The following is a 21,483-nucleotide window of genomic DNA, read 5'->3' as shown; positions in this document are numbered from 1 at the left end:
ATGTTGGAAATATATGAAAACATGAAAAATTGGATCTGTTTCACAAGCTCATGGATAAGAATACTTAATAAATGAAGGTGAAAAAATTGGCTCTCCATATGGAAACAAATAAGATTACAAATGTAAATCCTAAAATGAGGATTAATTACAGGTTGATTAAAGATCCAAGTGTATAAATAATGCATGAAAGCAACCGACTAAAACAGAAAAACAACAGTTTTATATTACCGTGTGGAGTAACTTCTTAAATAAGACCCAAAAGGTATAAGCCATAAAGAAAATAAATTTGATTTCATTAAAATTTAAAGTATCAGTAAGACACAGGAGACCATAAGCAAATTTAAAGGCAAGCCATAACATGAAAGAAGATAACTGTATAGTTTACTAACTGCATAGGAATAGTGTTCAAAATACAGAGAGAACCCCTATGAACCATTAAGAAAAAATATCACACAGAAAAATAGGCAGTGGAACTGAAGAGAGAATTTATAAACCAGGAAAATCCATTGATCAACAAACATATGAAAACGTGTTCAAACTGTAGAGAAATATAACTTTCACACACCCATTTACCCAAGGGAGGAAAAAGTCTCATCTGAAAATATAAGATGTTGGTGAGGAAGCGGAGTAAAGGGACTTAAATTCAGGGGAGAGTGCACTTGGCTATACCATCTGGGAAACAATTTGGCAATATCTAGTCTGTGCCAACATATGCCCAGAAAATCCACTTCTAGGCATACAACCTCAAAACAAACAAACTCCTGCACATTGTACTAGGAAATACAAACTGTGGAGTACTTATACCAAGGAATAGTGTACAGAATAAAATGAATAAACAGGAACTCCATCAACATGATTAAGTCTCAAAAAACATAATCTTGAGCAAAGTCAAGTATGTTTCAGGAAGTTACAAAGTGTATGATTCCAGTTATATAAAGCTGAAACTATGCAAAGCAACAGCACATATTACTAAAATAAATATAAAAATGTAATAAATATAGAAAAACTATGCATAGAATTATAAACGTAAGTTTACTTCTGAAGTTACTGTGTTGGGGCTTCAACTTTACCCATTTTATTTGTTTTAAAAAAGTGAAGTAAATATAGCAAAATGTTATTTTTTAAGACAGCTTTACGTTCTCTGCTTGAAATGTTTCATAACTTAAAGAAATATGGCAATATCAATTGCTTCTAAGGATGTGATACAAGTTCTCCCATTTCATTGGAACAACCAGAACAATTACTTGTGAGCAATCTGAAAACATCTAGTAAAGTGAAAATGCACATATTTTAAAAACTACAATTCTAATTCTAGCCACATACCTTGGAGAAACTTGGATACATAGGATCAAGAGAATTATATAAGTGTATTTGTTGAAGTATAGTTTATAATAACAAAAATAGAAAAACCTCATTGATGTCCATTAACAGAAGAAGTATAGTTTATTTATGTAATACAGGACAATAGAACCATTGAAATGAACAAACTGGATCTATGTAGTCACATAGTTAAATATTGAGTACAATTGTTCAGTGTGTTACTGTGATAAGATTGGTAAAATATGGGTAGTCTGTATGTGGCAGTTTGTAATACGATTCTATATAATTTCCAGTAGGTTTGAAATATTACATAATTTAAAACAACCTAAATGAAACAATGGTAGATATTGTCAATAGCTTTGAATTACAAGTTTTAGTTTTAATTATTACTCTAGGTAATGAGAAACCATGGGAAAATTTAAGAGGGGGAATTATATGTTTCAAACTGAAATTTAGGAAAATTAATCTGGCAGAAGTACAAGGGTAATCGAGCTGGCAGTAAAAAGAACTGTTGGAAAAACCTCACCAACATTTGAGCCTGAAGTTATAGAAGCAGAATTTCAACTGGACAGAGACCACAGAGGACAAAGACATTTGCAGGCAGCACCAATAAGACACGGCATTTGGTTGTCTGTAGTGAATCAGAGAAAGGGAAGAGCCAGTATCGTCTCTAAGATGTGATAGTGAGTCATTTCGAAATGACTGGTAGTGTTAATAGAAATATCTACTTATATATGTTTATATGTGATGAAGTGGCTGGTTTGGGAAGAAGAAATAGTATGCTCTATTTAGACTCATTGCACTGGGGTGCACTATGGGTATTAAGAAGGAAAGCTTTCATAAAAATTTGGGCATGCCAGTCTGGAGATTGGAAGTGAGATTAAAGTTTAAAATAGCTACTTTAGATAAATCTTTTGAGAAGTAGGTATAAAACTGTAGGGCTCAGGACTGAATAAGGATTCTAAGAAAAAGAGGTAAGAGTTTAAGAAACAGACCATCGAGAGAAGCCTTGCAGTGGTGGGCACTGGGAGGGCAGGAGGCGGGGGAGCCAGTGAAAGATGCAGCTGACAAGGCAGAAGGAGGCACAAATGCAGGGATTCCTCGCCTTCCACACAGACGTGACACCAGCTGTTAGAAACAGAGCACATGCATTTAGGGCTGGAAATTGGTAAGGTGTATATAATGCAAGGCCCAGCAGTGGAGGGCTTCCTAGGTGACACTATGTGCTTCTATTAGCTGAAACGGAGTGACAGTCGAAAAAAAAATCAAATGACAGAGAAGAGCTAGTCAAGCACAGCCCAGGAGGCCCAGCACTCCAGGTGAGGAAGCATGGCAGCCCCAATGCAGGTGTGGCCAAGGCGTGATCACCCTAGTGACCTTCACTCTGGTTACCATGCCTTCACTTACATCAATCCACGCACATCATTTTGCCAGACTAAAATGTCTAAAACACCTTTAATCAAGTAATTGCTCTGGATCAAAATCCTGCCACGTTCACACTTTGCATCAAACATAAAACCCAGTGAAGCGTGTTGCCTAAAGCAAAGAAAGAGGTACTGTCCCAAAGGGGTGAAATATATAAAATACTCCAAAATGATGATACTGCTTCACTGTGGCAAGTCAAGTCAGTGTTTGTTGTTTAGAAATACCACTATCAATAGGTAAACGTCGTGCGGTCTACCATGTTCCTGCACTTTGAATATTTTGTCTTATTTACAGCTTACAGTAACCCTATGGAATAGCCTTTTGGCAGGTGACACTCAATTTACAGATGAGGTACAGAGTTGGAAAGTTAATGGACTCAACTGAAGGTCTTTCTTTCCAGAGCTTTTCCTCCCCACTATACTGTGCTAATGCTTGAAGCTTGGAACTCTTGAGCTGAGGCTTACATCGTGTGAATAATCTGAAATACTGAGTTTTCCTGAAGCAGAGGTTTGTGGAGAGTCGTTTCAGAGACAAAAAGAATGTAGTCATTGCTAGAAGAGGGATAACAATCAGCTCCATCGAAGTCATAAAATCACTTATCATATAAGTCAACATCAATGAGATGGAAGAAGACCTATTTCAGAATTATACTTTTGCATATAGGACTATTTTTGTAATGGTTTTCATGTTAAAAAATAAAGACAAGTGAGAAAATTTCATAATTCTCAAACACTTAAAGTGATGCACGGACCTAGGTTTCAAGGCTGGCAGATTACACGCAGCAAAGGGAAAGTGTTAAAGAGCTCTGAGGACCCACTGGTGACATTATCTTTGAGATTAAGAATTGAGACACAGCAGAGACAAAGCGCTACAACAGAGATATTAAATGGCTCCAATATATATTGGGAGGAAACCTACATAAAATAGGTTATTAAGAAAAAGTATACCATGTCCTAGTCAAGGATGCCATATCAGAGGGCAGCCTCTACTGGGGTAAGAGTGAAATGCATTGTCATCAAAATGTGTGCAGTAGTTAGCACAGGTATTCTGAGAAGAAACTAGAAATGAGTGTAAAAATGAAGCCTTCAGACTCAGTGTTATCTTACCTCCCTTAAAATCACAGTCTTCCTCTGTAAAATAAAGATGATATCTGACCTACCCACTGAAGAATGTGCTATTTTAAAGGGGAACTATATGTAAAAGCATGTTTTAAATTGTAAAATACTATAAAAATACAAGTTGTTGGTATGACTCTGAATGGAAAATTCCTCTTGCTCAAAAACAGTTATCATAAGGTTCTAATTCATATACTATTTGAAATTTCAAAACCAATATTAAAAGTAAATATAAAGAACAGTCAGAATAGCAATGGAAACAAATGCAACACAATATAAGAAATACATCTAATGTTATAGAACTTAATTTTTTTTTTAAATTTAGGTAGCCTTTACAGAAATAGAGACACAGATGTGGAGAACAAATGTATGGATACCAAGGGGGAAAGAGGTGAGGTGGCAGGAATTGGGAGACTAGGACTGACACATATACATTATTGATACTATGTATAAAATAGACAACTGTTGGGAACATACCATATAGCACAGAGCACTCTACCTAATGCACTGTGGTAACCTTAATGGGAGGGAAGTCCAAGAGGGAGGGGATATCTGTATGTGTGTGGCTGATTTATTTTGTTGTGCACTGGCGTATACCACATTATAAAGCAACCATACTCCAATAAAAATTAATAAAAAAAATTTAGGTAGCCTTTAAACAAAACTTATGCAAAACAAATGTACTTTGGGGATTTTTGCTGTTGCATGATGTGTTCTTAGGGAAGCTAAATTTTAGTGCTTTCTCAAAGAATTTTCAGAAAGTGTCTTTAGGTGAAGTTAAAAAATATTATAAATTGAATAACATCTTTATGTAAGTTGTTTTTTTTTTTTTTTTTTTTTTCGGTACGCGGGCCTCTCACTGCTGTGGCCTCTCCCGTTGCGGAGCACAGGCTCAGCGGCCACGGCTCATGGGCCCAGCCGCTCCACGGCATGTGGGACCTTCCCGGACCGGGGCACGAACCCGTGTCCCGTGCATCGGCAGGCGGACTCTCAACCACTGCGCCACCAGGGAAGCCGTAGGTAAGATAGTAAGACATTTTCTAGCTGATACATTGCCTATTACAGCCTTTGTATTGCAATTCAGTTGATAATGCTAAAGCTAATTATGAAGAGGGAAATTACAAAGTGTCTCCAAGACAGCAGTGCCAGTACTCCTCTATGTGTCAATCAAAACCCTGATAGTGCAGTTCTGAATATAAACTTATTTAACAATTTAGCAAAGATTTATTGACTGCCCGCTTTTGTGCCAGGCTAAGCTAGTCTGACATTGGTTCTTACCCATCTCTGTACCCCCTGTGCATAGTACATACTAGACTTGCAGGTATTGACGCTAATTTTTCTTTTCCTTCCTTTTGCTGCTTCATCTTGATATATTTCATATTAATATACCCTTAATTAATATTAATATTTCATATTAATATACCCTTAATGTTAATATACATTAACAGTCTTGATATTTTTAATTGAAAAACGTACCAAATATGTTACAGATTCTAACTGCGTAGCAAAATGATTATTTCCTTCACCACTGCTTCTGAATCCTAAATAAGTCAGATACCCAAATGCCTCAGGTGTTAAGCTATTTTTTAAAAGCAATTGTTCGGTTCCCCCTTCACTTTCTATCCAGGTAATGAAATTAACCTGTCATCAGAGAGCACAATAACTGAAACCTCTTCCTAGACGCTGTATTTGGGACTTCATTTATTTTGTATTCTGGGCAGTTTTATTATCATTTTAAAAGGAGCTGCAACTAGGTATCACCTTGAGAATCAAAACAGATAATGGCACTTTTTGGATGGGAATGTAGCCAAGTGATCTCTTACTGGAGATACAAAATGAAATGTCATTGAATTGCTGCTGAGCTTTATCTTCTTCTCAGTAATGACATTTTCTAAAATTTGGGCAAGGTGGCTCACTTTGAGCTCAAAAGCAAAGGTAGAGAGGTTTGCACTGCTGTTTGTTTCCAGAGTCAATGGAGTGTTCAAGCCGCTTGGTTCCTAGTAATTAAGGTGTCCTGTGGGCAAATGTAGCTGATATAAAATAAACCTCATTTCACAGAGAACACTAATGTGCAACTGCAAAATAATCAACATTTATATTTTCAAACTAAAAAAACTTCTGCACAGCAAAAGAAACCATCCACAAAATAAAAAGGCAACCTATGAAATGGGAGAAAATATTTGCCAATCATGTATCCAATAAGGAGTTAATAACCAAAATATTTAAACAATTTATACACCTCAACAGCAAAAAAAACCAACAACACTCTTAGAAATGGGCAGAGGACTTAAATAGATATTTTCCAAAGAAAACATACAGATGGCCAACAGGTACAGGAAAAGGTGCTCAATATCACTAATCATCAGGGAAGTGCAAATCAAAGCCCCAGTGAGACATCACCTCACACCTGTTCGAATGGCTAACATCAGAAAGGCAAGAGATAACAAGTGTTGGCAAAGATGTGGAAAAAAGGGAACCCAGTGCACTTTGGTGGGCAGGGAAGTCAGTGCAGCCACTATGGAAAACAGTATGGAGGTTCCTCAAGAAATTAAACACAGAACTACATAGGATCCAGCAGTTTCACTTCTGAGTACATATTCAAAGAAATTAAAATCAGGACTCTAGTAGAGTTATCTACACTCCCATGGTCACTGAAGCATTACTCACAGAAGGCTTTCTTTGCTTATGGGACCCCAATTCAAAAGGGCTGCAAAGATGCATATTCCTTTTCAAAGGGATACACTTTCAGTAGCTCTGTCAAGGGACTTTGAGCATCATAGACCAAGGTCTGTTTCAGATCTTGTAAAATAGTTATTTAATGTTAACAAAGTACAATGAGGTTGGTATTCTTATCCTCATTTTACAAATAAGAAAAGTGAGGCTCAGAGGTATCACATTTGTAAAATGGGGCTACATTTTGATGCCCCGCTTATATTTTTTAATTAAACATTTTTGAGATAATTGTAGTCCCACAGGCAGTTATGAAAAATAATACAGAGTGACCCTGCATTGTCTTTACTCAATTTTCCCTATGGGAACATCTTATATAGTCCACTATTACAACCAGGATGTCAATTAATACGGTCAAGATACAAAATATCCCCATCACCACAAAGGTCCCTCACGTTGCCCTTTTATCACCCTATCCACACACAGACTCCACTTGCTCTCCCCTGTCTATAACCTCTGGCTACTACAAATCTATTCTTCACTTCTATAATTTTGTATCTCAAGAATGTTATATAAATGAAATCACACAGTTTATAACCTTTTGGAATTTTTTTTTTCCACTCACTCAACGTAATTCTCTCAAGACTCACCTTTGGAGGTTATCAGTGGTTTAATCCTTTTTATTGCTGAGTAGTATCACATGATGTGGATGTCGTACAGTTTAACCACTCACCCAGTGATGGACATCTGGCTTGTTTTCAGTTTGGGGATATTTCAAATAAATCTGCTACAAACATTTGTGTATAGTTTGCCTGTGAACAAAAGTTTTCATTTCTCTGGGATAGACGTCCAGTGGATGGCACCGCTGATGACCGTATGGCCATTGCATAATTAGTTTAATTAAGAGTGCCACATTGTTTTCACGAGTGTCTGAACCATGTCACATTCCCAACAGCAATGTATGAGTGATCCAGGTTTTCTGCCTCTTGCCAGTATTTGCTGTTGTCACAGGTTTTCATTTCAGTCTTTCCAATAGGTGTTTACTGATAACTCGTGGTGGTTTTAATTCGCATCTCACTAGTGGCTAATAATGTTGAACATCTGTTCATGTGCTTATTTTCCATCTGCATATCAACTTTTGTGAAGGGTCAGTTCATGTTTTTTGCCCATTTTCTAACTGGATTATTATTTTTTAAATTTAACTGCAGCGTTTTAAGAGTTTTTTATTCAAGTTCTCTGTTAGAGACATGTAGTTCATAAATAATCTCCACCCCCCCATAGCTTTCTTTAAATACTCTTCACAGGTTCTTTCATAAAGCAAAAGTTTTTCATTTTTATGAAGTTAATTTATCAAGTTTTCCTTTTAAGGATCATACACTTGATGTCAAGTCTAAGAACTCTTTGCCTAGTCCTAGTTCCCAAAGATTTTCTTTTACCTTTTGTTAGAAATTTTATAGTTTTACTTTTAACATTTAAATCGCTAATCTATTTTGAGCTATAAGGTGTGAGGTTTATGTTGAGATTCCTTCATTTTGCCTATGGAAGTCCAATTGCTCCCATAACATTTATTTGAAAGATATCCTTCCTTCACTGAATTGTTTCTGCACCTTTGTCAAAAATGTGTTGTGTACATTTGTGTAGGTTCCTCTTCTAGAGCAAACTTTTATATAATTATATAGGGTCTGAATGTATGCTTCCATTAAAGCTCCTAAACTTCTCCATGGGTGAACAGAGTCATTCACTAACTATGCTCTATACGTCCACATTAGGAGTGACTACAACAGAAAATGAATTCTAGTGTCTACATATTGTTAAGGACAATTGTTTAATAACCATTACTCTAAAAATTAGTTATTTTAGTATATATTTAGTATACATAGGATTTTAGTATATTTTAAAATTTAATTGCATCACTTCCAATAATGTCATTTTATCCATCGGATGTATTAGTTGCTATTAGTTGTAATCAAAGCTGACAATGGCTGACTTAGATGGAAAAACGTTTATTCAATTTTTCATTGCCTCAAATCAGGAATAGAGGCTGGAGAACCAGGTTCAAGACTAAGAAACCATAAGTGACCCATTAAATTATTAAAGTTTCTTGATGAAGCTATTGCTTTTGGACAGTTTGCATTGCTTCTACTTTTGCATCAATAAATTAATCCAGGAGAAAGGACTATTCTGCATGCCCTGTGAAGACTTCTCCACTGGGTTGCCTCTTGCATCAATAACTCGATGTCTAGACATGTAAATGGCAATACTAGCTCATTTCTCATACCCTAGTAGCAAGGAGGATGAGGAAATAATATTTTTGGTATTTTATTTTCTACAATGTGAGCCATTATTTGCTATCTTCAACATCCATAATGTGGGGTTATTCTCCAAATAGTTGGAAGAACATTCAAATGCTGGGTGAAAAAAATAAATGATGGATGTCTGAACTGTATTGTTAATTGGTTTAGCTACTTCTTGAGGTATATTATAAGCTATTTATCCTAGTTCAGTAGGGTTCTGTGGTAATGTATAGTGATAAACAGCTTGCTTTGAAATTATTTTCTGATGAAAAGTACTTCACTTATGCTAGAATCACTTGGGTAGATTAAAACCAAACCAAACAAATACAAACAAACAAAAACAATTCTACTGCCCAGAGATCAACTAAATAAGCCTCTATGGGAGCCGATCTTGTCATTGCATTTAGTAAACACTAAAACAAACAAACTCAAAACCCTCTCCTGTGATTACAATGTGTATCCAGGGCTAAGAACCATTGCTTCAAGAGGCAGAACTATTTGGCCTCGTTCGTTAAGTCAAACCCTAGAGCAGGCTTAGAATCCTTGCCTTGTTTTCCCTCCATTTTTATACAGGGGCAGGTTAGACCCACGTACACTCCTTGCAAAGTTGTAGTTAGTCCTATAACTTAAATATCTTCATTTTTCTTCAACTTCACTATCACAAACCCTAGTTCTAATGTGGAGGTAAATAACCTGTTGAAAATATTTCAAGACAAAATTACCACAGGGAGAAGGTCTCACTCCTATGGAAGAGCTACAGCCAACCCTCTTGGCTCTCAGTGGAGTTCCAGAGGACCACATGGCCTCTAGCTCTCACAAAGCAATCACTATAAAACTCAACCAGCTGGGACCACTCCATTCCTGTTAATGGTGGACCAGGTAATTTGGGCCAGCCTTTCTGCTGTTGATTAGAAATGGTGGACAAATACAAAAATCATCTATCTGAAGGCATTGAAGACTACCAAGGATAAAAACTGAGAATTTTTAATAGGAAATTCTAAAAATTAGAATGAAATGAAAATCCTAGACCTGAAAAAATTACTTAAATTGATAATAATGAATAGGTTTAACAGTAGATTATTCACAGCTGAATAGAAAATTAGTGAACTGGAAGAAATTTCAGTAGGAAACATCCATCCTGAATCTTCAAGACACAAAAATAGGGAAAAGAAAAGGTGAAAAGGCACAGACGTATGGTACAAATGATCTAACATATGAGTAAGGAAGAAGAGAAAAAATGGACAGAACTGATATGTGAAAGAGTAATGGTGGTTAATTTTTTAGAACTGCAGGAAGATATCAAGTTATGGAATTAAGAAGCACTATAGACCCCAAAATATTGAACAGAATAAAAACTACACCTCCACATATGATAGCAAAACTCCTGAAAACCAGGAAAAGAGAAAGTTACAAGCAGCCTGAAGGAAAAAAAGACTATTCCTTTTCAAAAGGTAGCAATATGACTGACAGCTGACTTCTCAATGCAAACAGTAATAGGCTGAAGAATTCTTTCTTCTCAGTGCTGGAAAAAAAGACTTCTACATCGGTGATTCTCAATCAGAGCTAGCCACTAGAATTACCAGTGCCTTTTCTGGATACTAGAACCCACTCCTATTTGGTCTCCTTGCCAAAAGTCCTACTTGACTACAATCCTTTCTACACACCCAAGATTCAGGGATGTTGCTGATTTCAGAATGAACATATAACCTTTCCTGTAAACACATCAGTGACTTCCTGGATTCTCAGGACAGAGCAAGCTCCTTTATTCTGGCCCTTTACCTCAATCAACGTTCCACACCCATCCCAGGGACTCCAATGTGCAGTCCCTCACAAATATTGAGAATCTTTTTTTTTTTTTTTTGTATGTGGGCCTCTCACTGTTGTGGCCTCTCCCGTTGCGGGGCACAGGCTCCGGACGCGCAAGCTCAGCGGCCACGGCTCACGGGCCCAGCCGCTCTGCGGCATGCGGGATCTTCCCGGAGCGGGGCACGAACCCGTGTCCCCTGCATCGGCAGGCAGACTCTCAACCACTGCGCCACCAGGGAAGCCCCAGAGAATCATTTTTTAATAGAGGGCTAAGTAATGTAGAGTATTATGCAAAATATCAGGATGCAACAGTATGAGTGTTAAGTAGCCTTTGGAGCTTTAAATAGTTGTTATGTCTTAAATGTATAGAAGAGTACATTTCATACTTATACATAAATTTGGCACCTTATAGCTAAACATCATGATTTGGCACTGGATGTACTTTTACTTAGAAGAATTACATAGCTAATACTTAAAGATTCCAAAGTGTAATGAAGTCTATAAAAGCATCAGTAAAATGACATGGGTCCTTCCTACAGCACAGCCCCAAGGGTCCTTAAAGCACTCAGAGAGATGTATTCCATTTCCCTAGTAAGTTAAATGAAAAGGCATAGTTTTCTAAGCAAGTTCAAGTATGTCAAAAGTGTGTTTTTGTTCTTTTTCTTGAATAGTATGTGAAAAGTTTCACTAGAGTTATGTAGACAGACATAAATACAGAATTTTCTCTTACTGGTTGCCACCCTTTAAAAGTTATAGTTTTTGAAAGATACACTAAATTTCAACTTTAGACTAATATCAAATATTTTTTCCAAATAAAGTATAATGTGAACATGTAACAATTTATATTTTTAAAAGTATGCTAAGACATTTTGTGAACATTTTCTTCTCCTGGAGTTGGGCTAGGTGCTTTTACATAGTCAGGAAGGATAACAATTCAGCGTGAATGAGGACTAACAGACCATTTGGAGATATATACATATTCTATTTAATATATAACATATATATCACATTATATATATGCATGTATCTATGTATGTGTACATATGTACACACGTATACACACACATACACACATACATGCATATTCAAAAGGATAGTGAATGGTCAGAAAAAGTAATTTCATATTTACAAAGAAGAAATCATGGGGAGAAAAATAACTACACATGTTTACACATGCAATAGATCTTATATAAAAGTTTACAAATGTAGGTGACAAAGGCATATAGCCAATTTAAAAATATAAGGAAACTAAGGGGAAAAAAAGGAACATCATTTCAGTATATCTATTTCAATTCCTGCCACTTAAAAGTAGCAAGCCACACAAATAAACACACAACCTACCCCAGCCTCTCAGAGTTCACGGTATACTTCAGTGCTGCCTGATATTAAAGCAACAGTGTAACACAATCACACTTTTTGCTGCATAACTATGTCACCTTTTGATTTGCCAGATCCCAGTAAATGTTTATTATTTTTTACTTGTGTTTTTCTTTAAATAAACTCACTTTTCATTAAGTTCATTGAAACATAAGCTTTTATATGACAACCTTAAATAAAAGGTGGTTTTTCATAAATAAAGATAATGGTAAAATAAATAGATTTAAATATTTTTAAAACATTTTAAATTCTACCAGGACACTGTCAGTTTTTGAAGCCTGTTATCCTTTCGTAAAATAAGAGATTAGCTGAGTTTTAGATGGTACAATGAAAATGAAATCAAGGCCATTCAAGTGGCCTGGAGAAATATCTGTATAGAACCTCCTTACTGTGGCATACATTCTTTCATTATATAGCTCTTTTTTTCCAGCTTTATTGAGATAAAATTGACATATAACTTTGTATAAGTTTAAGGTATACAACTTAATGATTTGATATGTATATATTGTGAACTGATCAACACAATAAGTTTAGTTAACATCCATAACCTCACACAGTTGCAATTCTTTTCTTGGGATAAGAACTTTTAAGATCTACTCTTTTAGCAACTTTCAAATATACAATACAGCATTGCTAACTATAGTCACCATTGTATATATTACATCCTCAGAACTTATTTATCTAATAACTGAAAGTTTGTACTTTTGACCTCCTTCACCCATTTCCATCACCTCCCACCTGCCAACACACTTTTATATGCAATATAGATAGCTTAAGGCTAAGTTAATGATAATATTTGCTTTACACTATGTTACCAATTAAAGAAAACACATTTACTTCGAATAGTACACATAGCTGTTACTACCTGTCCAAATATTTTGTAAAGTGGAAACTGTTCATAGTAGATATAACACTGAACTTGAAGTTATAAAACCTAGATTTGAGTATACGCACTCACACATACAAACCCAATCTGTATCTCTGTAGACCTGGCTGATTCATTTTACTTCTTTTAAATTTTAGCTTATGTATAAAATGGGGTTAAAAACTAAATATACTTTCAAAAGTATGCTGGGAGGATTATAAAATATATGTGAAAATTCTTTATAAGCTGTAAAATGCATGGTACACCCAATGCAACATGATTATGTTACTATTATACAGTCTCAAATTAGGGCTTCCCTGGTGGCACAGTGGTTAAGAATCCACCTGTCAATGCAAAGGACACGGGTTCGAGCCCTGGTCTGGGAAGATCCCACTATGCCACGGAGCAACTAAGCTCATGCACGAGAGCTACTGAGCCTGCGCTCTAGAACCCATGAGACACAACTACTGAGCCCGCATGCCACAACTACTGAAGCCCGCGTGCCTAGAGCCCGTGCTCTGCAACAAGAGAAGCCACCACAAAGAGAAGCCTGAGCACGGCAACAAAGACCCAATGCAGCCAAAAATAAATTAATTAATCAATTTTTTAAAAAAGTCTGAAATTAAACTTCACTCTGTATTTGTCCTCCAAGTCATTTTACTGTTAAGCCAAGCTTTATGCAATGGATTCAGTAAAATAGCAGGCAAAGCACTTTGCACATGTTCAAAGATTACAACCACCATTCATTTCAAATAACATGAAAATAGTTTTCTTTATTAAATGAATTGCTGTTCTCTGCTAATAACAAAATACCATTCCTTATTCCATCCAGATTGACTGACACGTACAATATTCTCAGTGGGAAATAGTGTTATAATGTAAAAATGAATTACTCAGAAGATAATCCTGCTCTGTATCTTAAAATAAAAACTAATGGACACCAATGTAAAGCAATTATACTCCAATAAAGATGTTTAAAAAAAAACTAATGGAGATTTATGCAGAAAGTTAACAAAAATGTTCTCTACCTAGAATTCTTGGCCTCTCTGGACAAGTTACCAAGAGCTTGAAGAATAAAGAAAATACCGTGAGTAAAATGAAGCAAAAGCTATAAACTGAAGGCAAAGAAACTATAGTATACTCTATTTTAATTAGTTTGTCTCAATTGGTAGAAATTACTTTTTCCTTTAAACTAGCACTTCAAAATTTACAAAATCTAGAGATGATCTGTAGATGGTGGGAATACAGGTAGCTTTTATTTGTATTGCTTGCTTTTTAAATTCTACAGTGTCTAAAACGAAGTGGATGGAAACAGAAACAGACCAACGATAGGAATACTTAATAGTCTTACTCAGTAGTAGTCACCTGGCTTATTATGACCCAAATAGAACAACACATTAGAATAAAAATACTTCAAAACAATGACACCTATTTCAAATACATATGTTATTTTATACTCGTGTTATTTTATACTCATCTCCAATGTCAGCCATTATCGAGCACTTCTGAAACACTTTTAAGGAAACTGGGAATGTAAAACTTACAAAGATAGTTGACCACTGTTTGATTACGCTATTTTTGTCATTTAAAAGATTTCCCTGAGTACTGAGTAAAATCTTTGTTATCTGAGGGAATGCCATCTTTTAAAGTTCACCTTGACAGCAGTCATCTGTAAACCTAGCAAGTCAAAAACTGAGATGTGAACTCTTATATCTCACCCCTGATTTAATGGCTTCCCCCAGGTATTGCATGGGCATAATAATTTAATATCAAAGCCAGCAAAATGTCTGGCTTTGGTTTTTACAGTTAGGCTTACTTTTATTGTCTTTGCTTTTGGCTTTAAGTTTTGAAAATTCAAAGAAACTCAGGCATGCCCATATGCATTCATAGGGATGTTTTAAAAAGGAAAAAGTCTCACTAATTCAAATAATAGAATTTCTTTAGAATAGCTAAAATGTCATATACACAAACATACGGTGGCAAATAAATTAGTATAGAGAGATTGAATAGAAGGTATACAAGACCATTTTCTTCTCTAAAATTCTAAGAACAAGTGATTTTTGTAGACATATATATAGATACAGAAATAAGTGGTATGTACACATGTTAAACGTATACATAATAGTCACCATAAATAAAAATCTGAAAGAGAAAGAGAGCTCAAATAATTAAAATTTTTATACATTCTAAATCCATATTTAATGAGAAAGAGGTAAATGATAAATCACCATGGATATAATGGATCCATTTCAGAAAGCAAAATGCCCAGGATATACAATATTCACAAATGGGTAAAGATTTAAAGGCACCCAATACAACTTCTACATCTTAAATACTTAAATTGAGAACTCATGTCTGAGGTAATGATCCTGAAAGTTCTTTTGAACTTTTGAATGGTCAGAATTATTGTTATTTATATATATTATCTTAAATACATTTATTGTATCTAATTCTTGGCAAATTGGTAATGCATTTCATACATGATACTCTCTCTTCACAAAATAGTTTCTAGAGATTTGGGAGACCAGAGAAATTTTTAAATGCTCTATGGACCAAAAATGATGCAAATGCACCCACAAAAATTCCCATTTATATTAATGAGGGAGATTCTATAAAGGGATAAATTTTCAAAAACATCTCTCATAAAAACTACTCTCTTCCATCATCAGATAAAAGCTGTTTGTAAAAGGACAGGAAAATTCAGAACAGTTTATGAGAAGCAGATAAATAATCATCAAACCAGGTATGGGGTTGTCTCAAGGTTTTAATCAAGGAGGGAGAGAGGGCATGAGATAGATGAATCCACAATAAGTTGTTAAAACAAATGGAGACTATGCAAAAGAGATAATCCTGAATAGATGATTAGCTCATAAGGTTGGTGCTCATCAAATACTCCAAAATTGTGCTCTATATTTCCCTGCTTTCCTTACAGCCAGGCGGGGACAGGTGATTATTACTGACCTAGTGTACCATGAGCGGTGGTGATATAGGAGGTATCCACTGTTAACAACCTTGACTTAATACGACATGAATCTGGAATATTCTCACACACACACACACACACACCCAGTGTACGCCACCTGATAAACAGTAGATGCTCCATGATTTGACCGTTTGTTGAATATGTAATACCAACCTATCCTGAGACACTCCTTCAATACCCACACATACTAATCCAGTCTCTCACCTAACTTTGAGTAAGAGCTAGAAAAAAAAGCTACATAAAATACTACTTGTCTATGCACAATGTGCCTGTGAATATTCACAATGATGTATTTGAATAGAATTCCTTGAAAACAATGATGTTAGAGTCTAGAAGCAGTCAAACTGCAGAATTACTGTAGACTATTTGCAGTCTGGAATTTGTACACTGGTGGCAATGGTGATGATGCTATGGTGATGTCACTGCATAATGCTGCATTTACTTTTGCTACATTTATAGAGTCAATAAGCCCCATATAAAGTTATTAACAGTTTCAGCAATTGTCTTCTTAGTTTACCTGCAAACCAAGAACAGGTTGGATATTTTGCAATATATGCCTTGCTGACTAAATTCAACCTATTAGAGGTCAGAAGAAAAATAGGTAATCAAGGCTGAGAGATAAACAATATTGACCAAAAAGCATTTGCTTTGTTTTATTTTTATTAGAGTTTTTAATTACTCTTTTCTTAAAAAAAAAAAAATACTGGCCACCATGGTATCTTGTGAATTATAATATAAATCATGCAACAGATAAGATGGTGAGAACTAAACTACAGTAAGGGCTTTTAAATCCTGCAAAAGGAAAACAATATATTCATAGAAATGGTAATGTAAAATAATGAAAAATTAATAGAGAATTTAAAGAAATGATTCTTTTTTTTTTTTTTTTTTTTTTGCGGTACGCGGGCCTCTCGCTGTTGTGGCCTCTCCCGTTGCAGAGCACAGGCTCCGGACGCGCAGGCTCAGCGGCCATGGCTCACGGGCCCAGCCGCTCCACGGCATATGGGATCCTCCCGGACCGGGGCACGAACCCGTATCCCCTGCATTGGCAGGCGGACTCTCAACCACTGCGCCACCAGGGAGGCCCAGAAATGATTCTTTATAAGAGTCGTCATTATACTTTTAATGATTTAATACCTTCAAAAATGTAATGACTGGGACTTCCGTCGTGAGGCAGTGGTTAAGAATCCGCCTGTCAGTGCTGGGGACACAGGTTCCATCCCTGGTCCGGGAAGATCCCACATGCCACGGAGCAATTAAGCCCGCGAGCCACAAGTACTGAAGCCCGCGCTCCTAGAGCCCGTGCTCCGCAACGAGAAGTCACCGCAATGAGAAGCCCACGCACCGCAACGAAGAGCAGCCCCCACTCGCCACAACTAGAGAAAAGCCCCCGTGCTGCAACGAAGACCCAACGCAGCCAAAAATAAATAAATAAATAATGACTTAACAAGCGTATTTTTTAAAGGACAAGAATAAAATTCAGGAAGATGATTCTATTTTTTCTCAAAATTATTTTCCTAAATGGAAGAAAAACTGATTAATGATCCAAGACAAATTTGAAAGCAAACAAACAAAAAAAAAATGTTTAACACTTACTACTTCACCCAACTATTTGGCTAAGGAATTATCCTCAACAGGTAGCACTAGGTTCTGTAAAAAGACACAAAAAGACACAGGGCAGGGGCCCTTTCAGACACTTTGACCTGGAAGCACCTCTGGAAGGGCTGCCCCACTGCCTAGCAGACAGGAACTGCTTCTCTGCCCTCATTCAGCATAATAATAACCACTAACTTGTGAGGAGTAAAGGGCACATCCAACGCTTTATCTCAAAATATATTTTCATGTCATCATTTTCATCTCTGATACAACTGGCCTCATATCCAGGCCTTTTTCTCCCTTAGAATACTATAAAATTTGGTTCTTGAAAGCATGCATTCTACCCATACTAAATCAAATATCTGTGCATATTTAATCAGAATTATTTTTATTGTGAAATTTAATTTTGAACATAATCCATAAAAGAACCATTATGTATCCTCTGAGTTAAAAGTATTCTTTTATTTAGAAAAGTTCATAGTTCTGAGCCCATAAAATTATAAATATGTATTATTAACTAGGAAAACTTATGCTTAGATAATTCCTATAACTGATTCCTATTACCTAATGCTTAGATAATTCCTATAACTATGATTTTGGGTATAATTATACATTTTCATTTTTAAGGCGCACAATATTTGCTTAGTGTTTTACTATCTTACAGGACCCATTTAACTTATTAAGCTTCACAGAATCATCTGTGTGAAGTTCTGCCACTGGAATTCACCATTCTGAATACTAGCATATTCTGAATAGAAAAGTTGCTAAAGTTTTTTAAAATAAATAATATTCTCCAAAATAGTCAAGGTTAATTTAGTTTAATATTTTGATATTAAAACAATGCAAAACTGTTTCAACACCAAACTCTGAAGTAAACATGCTTTTATTGTTTTCTGTGAAGGCTGTCCTTTACACATGCATAGCTCTAAACAGTGGGTATGGAAAAAGATGCTTTGGAAATTAGATAAACATCTGCACACATCTTTAGGGGGGAAACGGTGTATGGTGTTCTAAAAGGTCATTTCAAAGGCTGCAAATGCCATAGTTAACCAAGAAACATTCATTGCTCTTTCCCTGGATCCTATCTTATAATTAAGATGCAAATTCAGTTTTAATTGTATGAAATCCTGGAAAGCTCTGATGGGGGAGGAATCCTATAGACTCCAAGGCCAAGTGCGCGAGGCGGGGTTCTCAGCGTTCTGTTCCTTAGTCTGATTTTCACGTACACGGTGACTGTGGAAGCAGATGCACATCTCCCCGGGGGACTTAAATCATCCATTAGCTTATAGCGTGTGAGGTGTCAGACACAATTGAGATTTCAAGAAGACGCAAGAGCGAGAATGATGAGCAAGCACCCCGTGGGAGAGCAAAGGGCTTCAAAGGTCAAGTTCCTGAAACAGTTCTTACCCCCACCCCACCTCCGCGCCCCCAAGCTCTAGCTCCGCACCTCCTGTCTTGGCCGATGGCTGTCAGTGTGACAGATGTGAGCGGCCGCGAGAAGCCATCAGCCTGCCGGACAACTGCAGCTTTTCACGAGGGTTCTTCCTTCACTCCCTGGGAAAGAATGAGGCGCATTCTTCTACCCAGGAGCCGCCCTTGAAACCTGGCCGAGGGTCTGCACGCCGCGCCCGCCCTCTCGCCCGGCGGGGCGCGCAGGAGCGCACCGAGGCGCCAGGCGGGGGGGAGGGGAGCTTTGTCCTCACCCAGGTTTGGACTCCCCACTTCTACAGGTCTGCTGAAGTTCGAGAATGGGTCCCGTGTGTCCTCCGGGTACAGTCTGCATCTCGAACGTGAAACCCAACGGGGGCAGCACAAAAAGGCAAGTCTGTCCGTCCCCTCCCTCCTCCCCCAACACCTGCGTCCACCAACTCGCGCAAAGCGGCTTCTGGGTGAGAGGTGATCCGTCCTCTTTTAGGGACTCTGCCCCACCTTAGTTTTCTAACGATACGCTTAGCATTTATTTTCTTTCTTTCTTTTTTCTTTTTTTTTTTTTTTTTTTAATGAGAAGAACGAAGTTCTCCCTCCTTCTCTTTCCCTCTCCAAGTTAGAGTAATTCATCCATTCAGCAGAGAAGGCAGGGAATGTTCTCGTTCAAGGCCGCTTTGCCCCAGGATTCCGGAGCTCCGTAGAACTGGAGCTTTGAGAAGCGTGAGGTGGAGAGACATCCAGGGAATCCCGGAAAGCGGGCACTGTGGCCTCCAGATCGAGTTTCCCTCGCGCTCTGGATAGGCCCACCCAGGCCGGCTTCGGGTGCCCACTCCCCCAGCGCGCGCTCCCGCGGGGACCTCTGCCCGTGGCTCCGACGGTCCCTCCACGTCTGCTCACTCTGGTGGCTCTCGGCCCAGGTGCCCGCCCTCCCCTCTCGCTCCCTGCAGCCCACCTCCCAGGTCCTCTAGGGCCGTCTACGCGTTCCTCTTACCTCCTCATCCGGTCACTGGAGAAGTTTTAAACCCTCGGGCGTCTACACTGTTTCTCTCCCAAGTCGGGCAGAGCATATTTCAAAAAACCAAGAGAAGGTCTCCGTAAACTTTTCTGTCGCGAACGCTCCCGTGTCAGCGGCCGTGAGCACACACCTGCGTGCACGCGGACGCAGGTCCACCTGTCCGGGCGCACTCACGGCCGGGGAGCCTGCCGGTGGGCAACTGCTCAGGGAGCACGAAACTCGCCTGCAGTCGCCGGCAGGGACGCGGGGCGCAGGCAAGGCACCAAAAGAGAATTTCGAAGCGGGCTGGGGAAGCGGGGAAAACGGTGATTCTAAACGCACACACACACCAGAGCGTGTGTCCACGTCCTGCACACAGAGCAGTTGTACCCGAAGGCGCACACTCCTGAGAACAGAGCATTGTGAATTGCTCTGAATGTAAACCCCCTCCGGGGTGCATTCATCTCGGAACTGACAATCCCTTTCGTCTACAAGACTTCTCAGTCTGGGTCTAAACCAGCGCCGCGCACATGAGGACGGGGACCCAGGCGCTCCCGGAGCCTTCAGCCGGGTCTGCAGAGCCCCCCAAGGCAGGTGCGGGCCGCCAGCCCGGCCGAGCAACAAGCGGGCCGTCCGCGGGAGGGCCGGGTCCTTCTTTGCCTCTGCCCCCGAGTGGGTCACCTCTCCCCGCCCCGCCCCCCATCGCCAGCTGCGCCAAACGGGCGCAGGGGAAGGAGAAAGCCTAGCGAGCGACTCACCCCCAGCTTCCTGCTGCGGATTTTCACGTAGCCCTGCTTGACTATGTCGTTAAAGTTGGAGGCCATGGCCAGCGCCTTCGGCTTCCCCGAGTCGAGAGCTGCCGTCCGCCACGGGGTCCGCGCAGGTCTCGCATCCAGCCGGCCGCCGCCAGCCGCCGCCCGGTGCCCCCGAGCTCCCGCCGCCGGGGACGCAGGCTGGGTGGCAGGGTGACCGCGGACGGGGAACGCGGGCCGGCGCCGCGAGCAGCGCCCGCCCTCCGCGTTCCGGTCCTCACCTTCGCCCCCCCGCCACCGCCTGCTGCTGGCGCCCCCTCCGCGCCGCCGCCGCCCCCGGTAGCACCCACGGGCTGGCGCCTCACTCGGCGGCGCACAGCTGGCCGGAGTGCACCATCGCGGCTCCCCGGCGCGGGGGGGAGGGGCGGAACGGGGGGGCGGGCCGATTCGCCCGCCCGGCTCCCTCCCCCTGGCCCGTGGGGTGGCTGGACTAGAAGATACTCGCAAGACGCGCCCCATCACTCGCGACTCGGGTGGGGAGCTTCTCCCGCCACCCGCGCCCGGGGTCCCGCTCCCACCCGGCTCCCTTTGCCCGCCACGCTCTCCCGGGTGCGGGATTCCTGAGGCCACGGCTCCTCATTCCCGGGCTCTTAATCTCCACTCCCAAGCTGGACACCGGGGAAAGGGCGGTGGGGATGCTCCCAGGGAAGAAGGCCAACGGGAGCGAGGCAATTGTTTATTTCAGTGGCCGTGTTTTACAGTGCATTTTTATTCCTAAGCGCACGCTCGCGCTCCAGGTCTTTGCCCCGTTAGGTTAGGAAGTGTAAATCGACGCCAAGCCCTTCCCGGTGCACACAA

At 39.5% G+C, this 21,483-nt stretch overlaps 1 protein-coding gene across 1 annotated transcript in view; it reads right to left on the bottom strand.

The window, feature by feature from the left end:
- DOK6 (docking protein 6) overlaps positions 1 to 20,763 on the bottom strand; it is a gene marked incomplete at its 3' end in the record, with an annotated part of 407,521 nt that extends 386,758 nt beyond the window's left edge. Inside the window, exon 1 of the mRNA XM_079717704.1 lies at positions 20,632 to 20,763. Within this exon, the coding sequence (XP_079573830.1) occupies positions 20,632 to 20,697 (66 nt within the window). The 5' untranslated portion in view covers positions 20,698 to 20,763. The remainder of the gene's footprint in view (positions 1 to 20,631) is intronic.
- Positions 20,764 to 21,483: the final 720 nt, after the last annotated feature.

This window comes from Hyperoodon ampullatus (assembly GCF_949752795.1).
Source record: "Hyperoodon ampullatus genome assembly, chromosome: 13".
NCBI classification, from domain to species: domain Eukaryota; kingdom Metazoa; phylum Chordata; class Mammalia; order Artiodactyla; family Ziphiidae; genus Hyperoodon; species Hyperoodon ampullatus.
Note: the sequence above shows the minus strand (reverse complement) of the source record. Positions and strands in the feature narration are given on the sequence as shown.